The following is a 14,231-nucleotide window of genomic DNA, read 5'->3' on the forward strand; positions in this document are numbered from 1 at the left end:
ACGGGGGCCATAATATGAGGTTGGTTTTTTGTCGCTAAGTGGAGCTGCTTCAGAGCTATGAAGGTCAACTCTGTTTTTTTAAATGGGATGCTATAGTTTTGTACTTATTTTCTGATAGCGGCTATCAAGATGAATCCAATGATTTGTAATAGTAAGGTCTTTGAAGGTCAACGAAGGTGGCATGAACATCCATTTACAGAATGTTTATCAAAAAACAAAGATGATGTGACTTACCAAACGAAAGCGCTGGCAGGTCGAAAGACACACAAACAAACACAAACATACACACAAAATTCAAGCTTTCGCAACAAACTGTTGCCTCATCAGGAAAGAGGGAAGGAGAGGGAAAGACGAAAGGATGTGGGTTTTAAGGGAGAGGGTAAGGAGTCATTCCAATCCCGGGAGCGGAAAGACTTACCTTAGGGGGAAAAAAGGACGGGTACACACTCACACACACACACACACACACACACACACACACACACACACACACACATATCCATCCACACATACACAGACACAAGCAGACATATTTAAAGACAAAGAGTTTGGGCAGAGATCTCTGCCCAAACTCTTTGTCTTTAAATATGTCTGCTTGTGTCTGTATATGTGTGGATGGATATGTGTGTGTGTGTGAGTGTATACCCGTCCTTTTTTCCCCCTAAGGTAAGTCTTTCCGCTCCCGGGATTGGAATGACTCCTTACCCTCTCCCTTAAAACCCACATCCTTTCGTCTTTCCCTCTCCTTCCCTCTTTCCTGATGGGGCAACAGTTTGTTGCGAAAGCTTGAAATTTGTGTGTATGTTTGTGTTTGTTTGTGTGTCTTTCGACCTGCCAGCGCTTTCGTTTGGTAAGTCACATCATCTTTGTTTTTTGATAAATTTTTCCCACGTGGAATGTTTCCCTCTATTATATTAATATCATTTACAGAATGTGTTTGAAGTGATGACAATTGGTATCAATGCAGTGCTGCAATCTTCTTACCTCGGATTGAATGGTATTCCTTATCACTTTGGCACCTATCGAAGCACATGCCTCTCTCGTATATCGTGCAAATAGTAAATATTCGTCGAGTACGGCATATCCACCTAATTTGCCACTGACATGTAAACACCATTCGACAATTTTGTAATACAACACTAACAGGAATGGTAAGACTAGTGACATCGAATCAAGCAAATGTGAATGATGCATTGCTTCAAAGAACAAGTCGATATGCTTCTCATTTATGGAGAGGCCAACGAAATTCAGTGAGAGCTAGAGACTTATACGCTGAAAGATATACTCAACATACTGACCCTAAACGTCATACATTTAAATATATGTACGATAAATTGAGAACAACTGGATCTTTAATGCATTGGAAACATATCAGGCAAAGGAAAGTTACTAACACGGAAACGGAAATTGGTACTCTTGCCACTGTGGTTCGAGATCCTAGTGTTAGGTCGCATAAAATCGCAGGGGAATCTGACATGAGCCAGGGTAGTGTTGTTCATGTTCTGCATTGCCATAAATATCAGCCTTACCATATCAGGCTCCACCAAGAATTAACTGGTACGGCTTGTACGTGTTGCATTGAATTCTGCCAATGGGCTCAACTTCAGATTCAGAGGGGTGACACATTCATTAATTTGATTTTATGTACTGACAAAGCTACATTCATGAACCATGGAAATTTTAATTTGCATAACATACATTATTGGGCATCTGAAAATCCATGTCGGCTGCAGCAAGTTGCACACCAAAAACCGTGGTCGGTGAATGTATGGTGTGGGATTCTGGAGAACAGAATTATAGGTACCTATTTCATCGAAAGAAGTCTTAATGCTAGGAAGTACACCACATTCCTGCAAGAAACATTACGTCTGTTATTGGAAGAAATACCTTTAGGAACAAGGAACAGAGTTCGATACCAACACAATGGGTGTCTGGCACATTTTTCGCTGTTGGCTAGAAATGAATTGCAGAGACAGCTCCCAAATCATTGGATTGGACGGGTGGAGATGCGTAAGGTGAGATTGTGAAAAGCCTACTGTTGCATTAATATGCCACTGACAACATCTATGACCACTGAATAACAGATCTAAAATAAACATGAGCAATTATTATACAGTGTAACCAAAATATAAATAACTCAGTAAGTTTTTTGAAACTTGGGGCAGCACCATTCAATTTTCATGAAACCATGGCACAGTATGAAATTTTTGTTGAGTCAGCAAATGTAGTAAAATATGGCACTGAAGATCATCTGAGCTCTCTATTTGTGATATTTTTCCTCAGGAGCAAGTAGTCTGGTCACACATATGAATATAATCCTCAAGCACTTGAAGAGCTGTGGCAGACACTGGAAACACTGTGTCTCCCAGCCCTAAGTCCAGTATTACACTGTAGAAGACCTGTCAAATACAGAATCTCTGAAATTGTACTGTGGTGCTTTTATCACAGTTAGAATGTGGTCCTAGCTTTTGTAAAAGATTTGCCAAAGAATTTTGACAGTGTAATACAAGACTAAGAAAGAGCTGCTGCTCATGTTTCCACTCACTGTTCTGAGACTTCATAGGAGATTTAAAATGACAGTACTATTCAGTATTCAGATAAAGATTTACATATTCACAGCAATTAAACAATAAATAAGATCTACTGAATAATATGCACAACTTTTCTGTTTTGTATTTATCTAATTATTATTTTTTAAGTGTTTCAAAGTAATGACAAGTATACAAGGTACTGCTTACCCTTTCATTCATTAACACAGGACATGCAATTATTCCCGTGTGTGTGTGTGTGTGTGTGTGTGTGTGTGTGTGTGTGTGTGTGTGTGTGTGTGTGGGCGCGCGTGTCCAATACTATTTGGAACACTTAACACAACAGTGGTTTAGAAGGGGCATCTAGAAGTCGTCTGTTGCTGACAGTTTCAACTCATCAAGCATCCAACATGTTAGCACGTAGCAACCTTTGAGGTCAGTAAAACCAACTGATTTGTGTGTATATATATAAGTACAATATAACTTCTGCGCAATTTCAGTGTTCGTTGTAAATGTGTGTGTGTGTGTGTGTGTGTGTGTGTGTGTGTGTGTGTAAGTACAATCTAACTTCTGCACCATTTCAGTGCAGTAATGTGTTCATTGTAAATAAGTATTATAGTAGTTGTATTACGTTTATTACCTTATAAATAAATAAAAAACTTTTTTATTTTAAATTCAGTGCATTAGTATTTGTAAAATGACTTTCATATAGTGTTCATTAAAAAATGACGATCATTCCACTTGGGACCTGTGGAATGGTACATTAGCTTATTTGTTTTAGTTGTAAATATTTGTCATGTATTGTTGTTTTTCTGACATGTTCCACATCCTGGAGGACCTCCTCACTATGGATCAATTGGAATGAAAGCAAATTTAATCTAATCTAATCTGTAGGTACCTACAGCGTGAACCAAACTACACCGAGGTATAAGGGCAGCTAGCACATCATAGAGTAATAGGAGTTTCCTAGATTTCTTACCATTCATTTAACTCTGTATCTGTACTGCATTAAAACACACTGATGAGACCAAACATTATGACCACCAGCTTAACAGTGTGTTGGTCCATCTTTGAAACACAATACATCATGCAATTCCAGCGGTTTGTGGGAGTGGAGCTTCCGATAGTATCCCAGATGTGCTCCATCGGTTTTAGATTGAACAAATTTCAACGAGAATTCACTGCAATGCTCCTCAAACCACTGTAGCACCACTCCAACCTTGTGACATGGACAGTTATCCTGCTGGAAGATGCCATCACCATTGAGAAAGAAATAAACCATAAAGGAATGCTGGTGGTCCATAATAATGTTCACACAATCCACAGTGGTCAAGGTGCCTTCAATTACTACCATAGGTCCCAAGGAAGCCTAAGTCAACGTACCTCACACTATAATACTGTTCCCACCAGCCTGCACTCATGGAGAGGTACACATTTCGAGCAACTGTTTGCCTGCATGACAGAGTATCTGGTCACAGCCACCAAATGGTGTAGCAAGAAATGTGATTTCATTGCTCCATGGTCCAATCTCCATGAGCCTGTGCTCACTTCAGTCACATTTGGTTATGTCATTGGGTCAACATGGGAACACAATTAGGTTGTCTGCTGCAGAGCCCAATGTTCAATAATATGCACTGAACAGTTTGCTACAAAGCACCTATGCTTGCAAAAGTAATGTACTCTGCCACTAGATCTGACACAGATTGTCAACTATCATGCATTACAGAGTGGAAATCCGACTTCTATGTTCTGTGATGTAGTGTGAATGTCCAACACATTGTCACCTATTCAGGTATTCATAATCCCTCAAACACATTGTGCAGATGCTCTTGACAGTAGCATCCTAACAGACAACAAGCTTCCGTATTACCAAGATTCAAAGGTGACAGGCCATAACAATCTCCCCTGTGTCAAAGTTGCTTATGTCACTGTGTTCCCCCCATTTGCAGCCTCTTGGAAACAAACTTGTTCCATTCACTCATTGTACATGCTGTCGACAATAGTAATGTCCACTTCACTCTTTGCCCTCATGCATTCAGTACTGCTTGATTCTGTCTCGACTTTTGTTTTTCCTGTAGTGTTAGTTGTATCAACATAGCAGTATAGATACACCGTTGAAAAGTTGGCCAATTCTTGCTTTGTTTATGGGTTCACTCAATACAACGCACATTATGCTGAGCTGTTCTCACAACCACCAGGAAAGTGTCTGACCAGTGTAAAGTCTATATTTTTTAAATTGATATTTCTGGAAGAGGGAAAACAACCTCATTTCTTAAAAATAGTCTGTCCTAGGTACAGTACACAGCGAAATCATTATGAAGATTTTTTTTGCTAAAATTTCAGTAAGTGTGTCTCATAGTGCTCTTTTTGGCACTTCCACAGATATTTCAGTTCCTGAACACAATCTTCCACTTTAATTAGATATTTTTATCTATACTTCAGTTCTGTACAAACACTGCCAATCTAATGTTCTCGTAATAGTCAATATCATTGAGAGTGCTTCGCAAAGCAATGTTGGCAGCATTTGCTATGAGGTGCAAAAGGAAGGTAAGAGGACTGTCCTCAGGTAGTAGAAAAGTAGCCAATGAGAGTCCAGTGAGCAAAGAATGTGTTTGCAACAATGAGTGGAATCAAAAAGTACTTGCTCAAATCCTAACGGTGACACGAAGAGCACATATGCTGTGCATTAAAGAGGGAACAGTGATCATATCACAAATTATAGCAATATAATTAACTTTGTAATATAAATATATGTGTTTTTTATAATAATACAAGCGAAATGACAATGCAAAGTATGTGAGATGTATGTGACCTGTGTTCACAGACTATCTTCTGAATAAGTATTTGAAATGGTTGGTTAATGTAGCTGGCTGGACTGCTATAAACCAATCTAGCAATGCAACCTTCATTCCAAATTAATAATAAAAAATGCAGAAGGTGTGGTGACAAAAAATTAAGGGAACCACAATTTACCTGCAAAGAACATCGAATGATTTGGTCTTTCACTGCCACCTTTCTTTTCTAATTCTTCCACATATTTTAATTCAGGAAATTTTTTCTCTAGCACTGTCACATTCCTCTCAGTAGAGGCGGTTTGGTACAGTGACTCTTCTATGGACGCTGCCATCACCTCTCGCATCCCAATTTCCGCAGTTTACAATCATTCCAGTCTCCTTCATTAAGGCTATCATTGTCATTTCTTCCTTTTTAAGAGAACAAATTATCTAGTATGTCAAAGTGCACTTCTCATTGCCTACAATCTGTCTGCTCTATTCTGGGGCACAGTCGTTTCACTGGAAACCACATCATCTGCGTGCTTATTATTACTGACACTGGAAACAGTTCTTAATGTATTTACTCTTGACGCTGTGGTAAGTTAAGCAGTTCTGCTTGTAGGTCACGAATAATACTGGGCATGAAATGTATTGAAAACACAGTGGAAGCTGAAACAATGCTAACTTTCTGTGGCCCTCTGTACTCATCAAATTGTTGAGCAGTATATACCTATAATTTGGGCTCACTCTACAAATAATTTTGTTTTTAACTGAAATTAGCATTTTTTTTTTGTTGTGTCTGGCATGTTCTGGACTCTCATTACTTTTCAACTGAACATGGCATGTAACTGTACACACAATGCAGAACATTCACTAGCTTTGTAGAAAAGTGTACGGACACTGCTAGCTTCTTCCTGTCACAAATAGTTACCACACCGAGATCAGTTCATGTCGCATGCCCACTGAGTGCCTTATCTTATTGTGAAGTTATCATCACAACTACCATTACTTCACTCAGTTTGTTGTGTGAACACAGATCTAATTGTCCAGTACTACCGACTGTGTCTGCCATAGGGCCCAATGCGCTTAGTACAAATGTTTGTTCAAGGCATGCACTTCTTTTGCTCTGTCTAGAACACGCTATTCCAACTTGAGTGCCTGCAGGCAGCCAGGTGTCCTTGGGCACAGGTGGGTGCGATGGGTAAATAGCCTACATGCAGTCAGGCAGCTTGGCTGCAGTCTATGCGACTGTATGCCTCAGCTGAGCACTTGTGGGCAGGGGTGGTCAAGTGGTCACACATGTGCAGAACACTTGCTACAGGGCCATCTAGTGAGTGGGCTATACTACCTGCACCTGCCCGTGGATGAGCAGAGCAACACTTGCAGGTGCATTGGAACAGCCTTGTCTAGTACATTATTCATTACCAATATACAGCACAAAATGCAAATGACAAACTGACTGGACCCCTCTGAATTTTAATGCATTACTCACATGTATTTTTTTGATAATGTTTCGTCAAACCAAACCGCAATTACCAACAACAAAAAATTAGAAAATGGAAACTTATAAATAATAGCTGCAAATGAAACCTCAACAATGAACAATATAGACAACATAGAAATAAGATCATACTCACCTCGCAAAGTTTTTGAAGCTGCAGTGCGTATGTTGCAGCCTTTCGTAATCTAGAAACAAGGTGAAACTTTTTCCTTGGTTCTGTGTTTGATTCTTGGCGCAGCTGCATTGCATAGCCCCATGCTCTTTCAGCCATCATCAGTGGAATACATAAGTACCTGCAACAATAACAACACACGTATTAATGTGTAAAAATTTTCAAACTATTAAAAAATTATACAAAGTATATATAATTCTACAAGCCCTAATTTATTAAAAATTAATGCCCATTTTATAATTTGCAAATACATCTTGCCTCCAAAACAAACCTTGTTGTCGTCAAGAGTGAGTACAAGAACGATTGAATCAATATATGTATTAAATACAAAAAAAACATGATTTTTTATCTATACACCATTTGCCTCGATACAACACGTTCAGTGGATGCTGCGAGGTCAGATGCCAGTTGCCACGTGATACTAAGGCAGTACCATCATGCCCTTACAGCCAAATAACATTCCTCTTTTCTGATGTCACACGTAGTTGGCCCCGGTTTTTGGGATACAGTTTTGGTCTCTATAAACTGTCGCCACATTTGAGAAACAAAAGAACGATTCACATTAAGCCACTGGGCTACATCGGTTTCCAACTGTTTTGCTTCCATTCTTTCTACAGCCTTCCACCACAGAGAGTCTGGCAGACACCTTCCCTATGCCATGCTGCATCATCTGTGACCGTGTACAGAGCGATGGGGATGTGGGACTACCCGGCAAACACTACCCCATTTGGTAGGTGCCCTAACATCATAGTTAGTGAGATTGTCCATTGTCTGGAATGCCATCTTCTTCACATAACATGATTGTACAGACATCTGTTGAGAGTTTGTATGATTATGTCATGAATGACACACAGGACAGAGAAACAGTGGTTTGTTGCTTTCATTTTGAATGCTACTGGATATACTACAAAGCTTTATAAGGAAAAAAATAAATTCCACAGGTACGAAGTTTTGGACATAGCTATAGATAAATACCTGGGCAATGCGGGGCTTCTCTGCTAAAGATTTAATACTTCACAGATGTCAGGAGGTTGTTTAGTCTTTCTGGAGTAAAACAAGCATCCTGCCACAGGACAGTCCAATACTTTATACTGAAACTTCAACTATCCAACTGTGTTACATTCTTCCACTCAGCTGGAACTACGTTCTTCAAAGTGGAGTCTCACACAAAATGACAAACTGTTGAGCAATTTGCACATATTGTTTGGGATCCCCGTCAACAACTGTCTCGCTAACTGGAATCAGCATTCCTTTTTTCGGAGACATGATTGGCAATTGAAATCTCACTGATTCTGGCCATCATAATTTGGTATTTTACATTCCTGTGTAACTGCACATCCATTGTAGAACATTTGCTAGCTCTTGCTGTTGCCTTTTCAATAAAGTTCTGAATCTCTTCAATACGACTGGGCTCATTGTCTGCATAACAGATGCCATGCATGTCACCGGCATATGTATGATCATGTGCTAATTATCTAGAGAACTTGGGAAATCATTTAGATAATATATGAAAAAATGGAGCCCTGAGGAATTCCAAAATGCATATTTCTCTTTTCAGTACTTCTCCACCATCATATATAACTTCTGCATGCTATTGTCTGCTTTTTAAATATGTTTCTAGCAATTGTGTGGATTTTCCAGTGACACCATCCATCACAATTTTTGATAAGAGTGTATCATGATGTATTGTATCAAAACCTTTGGAAAGGTACAGGAATACTCCTACTGTTTGGAACTTTTCATTTATTTTCCCACGTACATGATGGACAAACTGTACTATTGCTGACATGGTACTTTGACCTCTTTTGATACCGGGCTGGAAGTCACTTAATATGTAGCATTACTGTAATGTTCCAAGATGCTTTTTAGCATTACACTAGGGGGTCACCAGTGGTTTTGGTACAGACAAAGTACATAAAAAACTTAATTCTATATTGTAATGTGACATAAAATGTGGAATCAGAAAGTGTCCATCATGTCAAGAGTAAAAGTTATGACCTGCAAGTTGTACAACATAGCTGAATTTACTGTACAATTTTTAAGTCTTTGTGTTTGAAAGGAGTGTGATAAAAATTAGTGCAGTGACCTTTTTTGTTCTTAACTTTAATGTGAACTACTTTTTAAATGTAATATGAAACATGAGTGTATTTTACATTGTGTATTTAAAACCTCCAGTCACATACATTTGCTTACTCTTCCTTCTACATTATCTCAAGTCTTCGAATTTTTCTTTTCTTTTTCAGGAATTGATCTGGCTAAGTTCATTCAACAGAAAAGTGTTTTCTAGGCATTGAAAATACAACATGAAGAAATCAAAATGTGGATGTACAAACCATCCCAATTCATTTTGTTGTATATGTGGTGAATTCATGACAAGGAAACAAAGACAAATAATTTCTAACTTACTGAAGATGTCGTATCATTTATTCTTCAAATGCCAACTGGGAGATCAGGATAAAGATTGGGCACCTCACATAACTTGCACTAGGTGCAATTCTAAACTAACACAATGCCTGAAAGGAAAAAAAAACACTTACCATTTGGCATACCATTGATTTGGCGAGTGCCTCAAAATCATGTTGATGATTGCTACTTCTGTTCGACTAATGTAACTGGCTTTTCATCAAAGAATAAGAAGATTATTAAGTACCCTAACCAGCCCTCAGCAATTAGACCTGTTCCCCACGGTGAATACCTGCCAGTTCCAACTCCTCCACTAGTGTGGGAAGAAGTTCCTAATTCTGATTATGAATCTACAAATGTTGTGGGAGCACAATGTCAATCAAGTGAAGAGGAGCACTTTCCAGAACAAAGACCATATTTAATAACACAAGCAGACTTGAATGACCTAGTTCATGATTTATACTTATCCAGGAGCATGCAGAAATTTTATCTTTACGTCTTAAGGAATGGAGCTTACTTGATGAAGAAACAAGAATTACTCACTTTAGGCAACGTAATAAAGATCTGATGACATATTACCATATGGTGGGCAACATTTGTGCTTGTAGTGATGTAGTAGGATTAATGAAACAGTTAAACATACCATATGATGCTGCTGAGTGGCACTTGTTTATTGACGCTTCCAAGACAAGTCTGAAGGCTCCGCTATTGCATAATGGTAATACATTTCCACCTGTACCAGTAGGGTACTCTGTGACTATGAAAGAGAACTATGTAAATTTGTCAGAGATACTTGAAGCTATTATGTATAAGGAAAAAAAATGGAAAATATGTGATCTTAAGGTGATTGGTTTACTAACTGGTCTCCAAATTAGTTTCACAAAGTACTGCTGTTTCCTTTGTCTTTGGGACGGCCATGCAACTGATAAACACCATACAGTTAAACAGTGGCCACCATGAGAGAAATTGGCTCCAGAGAGAGAGAATGTGAAATATGTACCTTTGGTGGATTCTCAAAATGTTTTCCTTCCCCCACTGCATATTAAGCTTGGCCTTATGAAGAATTTTGTCACAAGAGTGGACAAAAATGCTAATGGTTTCATGTATCTATGTGAAGTGTTCCCTGAATTAAGTGACACCAATTGAAAGAGAGGATTTTTATTGGGCCACAAATCAGGAACTTAATGTGTGATAAGAACTTCGAAGAAAAATTAAGTCAGTTAGAACTTGCAGTCTGGTATTCTTTAAAGGATGTCGTTGAAGGTTTCCTAGGAAATACAAGAGCAGAAAACAGTGACATATTAATGGGAACTCTTTAGGAGAACTATAAAAATCTTGGATTCAGAATGTCACCAAAAATGCACTTCCTTCATTCGCATTTAGATTTCTTCCCTGTCAATTTGGAAGTGGTTGGTGATGAACATGGAGAAATGTTCCATCAGGACATTTTGCGAATGGAAAGCCACTATAAAGTTGGATGGAACCCTTCAATGTTAAGTGACTACTGTTGGTTTTTGAAGCATGAAGGATATATATCCCACAGAAGGAAGTTTTCATCAAAAAGACTCAACTTTCCACCATCAACATCATCACTGAGCAAATGAATGTTGCAATTTTTCTTGTAAAACTGTACATCAGGGCCAGAACACTAGAGCACACAGTTTTATGGCATTAAGTTTGTTATATATTGTCTAAATTTAATGTAGACCACCCTGGTCTCTGTTTTTAGATATAGGCATTTGAAAAACCTCTGTAACAAAAAAAATTGGAGGGTGATGGCAAAAATCTAACTGCATTTTCAGATTCAGCACGTCCAAATTAGTTACGTCCACCATGTTTTATCTCTGTACAGGAAAAAAAGTTTTTTGTTGTAACAGTGTTATTTTTTCAATTAGTCTTCTGGATGTTGAGATTAGATCAATAGATCTGTGGTTCTGAACATGTTTTATTTCTCATTTTCTGTGTAAAGGTCTGAGTATAGCCAATTTCAACTTGTCAGGGATTACACTGTCTTCAAGAACACAGTTTATTAGATGAACCAACGGTTTCACTAGCTCATATTTACATTTCTTCAATACGAATGGAGAAATTCCGTCTAATCCTACAGAGTTTTTGTATCTAAGGCTATCAATGAGCTGCAGTATGTCATTAGTGCCTACTGAAGGTAGTGTACTGCAGTTCTGTTCATTAATGGACTCAAATGTATGTCATGCATCCACCTTATGCAGACATCACTTTCAATAGTATTTATAAAGTAATCATTAAAAATACTAATAACTAGAAGGGCAGCAGAAATGTTATTCACAGTTAATTATACATTAGTAATTTTACTTTCTGTTCCATTTTTTTCTAATTTTATTTACAACTGACAAGCAAGGCTGGATAATTCTTTCTGCTTGTATGTCTTCTTTGTGGAACTGATACTTGCACCACTTGGAGAGCTCCTTATATAACTATGTGTTAGTCACCCTGTGCATGCTATGAATGTTTTGTGTTTCTCCTTTCAGAACTTTTGTTTTAACATCTAATGGTACAGCTTTTGGTATTAAAGGTGGATTTTTGTGTCTACGTCTACATGGATACTCTGCAAATCACACTTAAGAGCCTGGCAGAGGTTCATCGAACCACCTTTACAATCATTCTCTATTATTCCAATCTCGAACAGCGCGCGGAAAAAACAAGCACCTTTATCTTTCCATGCAGGCTCTGATTTCACTTATTTTATTATGATGATTGTATCTCCCTATGTAGGTCGGCATCAACAAAATATTTTCGCATTTGGAGGAGAAAGTTGGTGTTTGAAATTTTGTGAGAAGATCCCGCCGCAACAAAAACTGACTATTTATAATGTCCACCCAAAATTCTGCATGATGTCCTTGACACACTCTCCCCTATTTCTCGATAATACAAAACATGCTGATCGTCTTTAAACTTCCTTGATGTACTCTGTTAATCCTGTCTGGTTAGGATCCCACACCGTGCAGCAGTTCTCCAAAAAGAGGATGGACAAGCATAGCATACGCAGTCTCTTTAGTAGATCTGTTACAACAAAACGCAGTCTTTGGTATACCTTCCCCACAAAAGTTTGTGTGTGTTCTTTCCAATTTAATTTGTTTGTAACTGTAATTTATAGGTATTTAGTTGACTTTATGGCCTTTGGATTTGACTTATTTATCGTGTAACTGAAGTTTAACAGATTCCTTTTAGCACTCATGTAGATGACCTCACACTTTTTGTTATTTAGGGTCAATTGCTGATTTTCGCACCATCCAGATATCTTTTCTAAATCATTTTGGAATTTGTTTTGATCTTCGGATGACTTTACCAGATGATAAATGATAGCATCATCTGCAAACAACCTAAGATGGCTGCTCAGATTGTCTCCAAAATCATTTATATAGATGAGGAACAGCTGAGGACCTATAACACTACCTTGGCGGATGACTGCGAACTGTGGCCTCTCTGACAGGAAATCACAAATCCACTAACATAACTAAGACGATATTCCACAAGCACACAATTTCACTATAAGCTGCTTATGGGGCACAGTGTCAGAAGCCTTCTGGAAATCTAGAAATATGGAATCAATTTTAAATCACTTGTCAATAGCACTCAACACTTTGTGTGAGTAAAAAGCTAATTGTGTTTCACAAGAATGATGTTTTCTAATTCCGTGTTGACTGTTTTTCAATGGACCATTCATTTCGAGGTAATTCATAATGTTCGAACACAATATATGTTCCAAAATCCTGCTGCGTATCGACATTAATGATATGGGCCTGTAGGCACTGATTGTGTCCTGCCACTAGAATACTATATATATGACCAGAATCTCTTTGGATTTTCTATCCCAGGTTTCGAGAAAAACTTTTGTTGTGGAAACTACTATAAGCATCTCACACTGAAACCCACACTAAAATTCGAGCTTCTGTAAAAGATCATCGATCTTGGTGGTTTCGCGTTTGTTTAAATTTTACGTGCTTTTTTTGTTGTTTCTGCAACAGTGTTCTGACCCGTTTTGTATACCAAGGAGAATCATCTCCGTCGTTTGTTAATTGATTTGGTATAAATCTCTTGACTGCTGCCCATACTATTTCTTTGAATTCAAGCCACACCTGGTCTACACTTACACTGTTAATATGGAAGAAGTGGAGATTGTCTCTCAGGAAGGCATCAAGTGAATTTTTTTCTGTTTTTTTGAATAGGTATATTTTTCGTTTATTTTTGGAGGCTTTGGGGGTTACAATATTCAGTCTCACTACAGCAACCCTGTGTTCACTAATCCCTGTATCCATTTTGATGCTCGTTATTAGCTCAGGGCTATTTGTTGCTAAGAGGTCAAGTATGTTTTCATAACCACTTAACATTCAAGTGGGCTCATGAACTAACTGCTTGAAATAATTTTCACAGAATGCATTTAGCATAATTTCAGATGATATTTTATGTGTGCCTCCAGATTTAAACATGTATTTTTGTCAACATATTGAGGGTAAAACAAAGTCACCACCAACTATGATTGTATGAGTTGGGTATATGTTTGAAATCAAACTCAAGTTATCTTTGAACCCTACAGCAACTGTATCATCTGAGTTGTGAGGTCAGTGTATAATAATGGAAATTCCTGGATGGAGGAGTATGTAAAATAAGAGGAAGGCAACCACTAATCTGCAGCAGGTAAATGCACGGAACACAGAAACACATAACAGAAACAACATTCACACTAGCTTTGGAGCACTAGCTCCTTTTCTAGCTGAACTAAACACACACAGACACCCAAATGCATACTCCTGATGCCACAACCAAGAGACTGTTCCTGTGGCCAAAGGAGTGTATGTTTGGGTGTCTGTGTGGTT

At 38.2% G+C, this 14,231-nt stretch overlaps 1 protein-coding gene across 1 annotated transcript in view; it reads right to left on the minus strand.

Moving 5' to 3' along the window:
• Window positions 1-14,231, minus strand: part of LOC126458399 (signal recognition particle subunit SRP68) — a 77,795-nt gene that overhangs the window by 40,639 nt on the left and 22,925 nt on the right. The window contains exon 4 of the mRNA XM_050095410.1: window positions 6,940-7,096. Coding sequence (XP_049951367.1) covers window positions 6,940-7,096 — 157 coding nt within the window. The remainder of the gene's footprint in view (window positions 1-6,939; window positions 7,097-14,231) is intronic.

Source organism: Schistocerca serialis, chromosome 2 (assembly GCF_023864345.2).
Source record: "Schistocerca serialis cubense isolate TAMUIC-IGC-003099 chromosome 2, iqSchSeri2.2, whole genome shotgun sequence".
In the NCBI taxonomy this organism is placed as follows: domain Eukaryota; kingdom Metazoa; phylum Arthropoda; class Insecta; order Orthoptera; family Acrididae; genus Schistocerca; species Schistocerca serialis.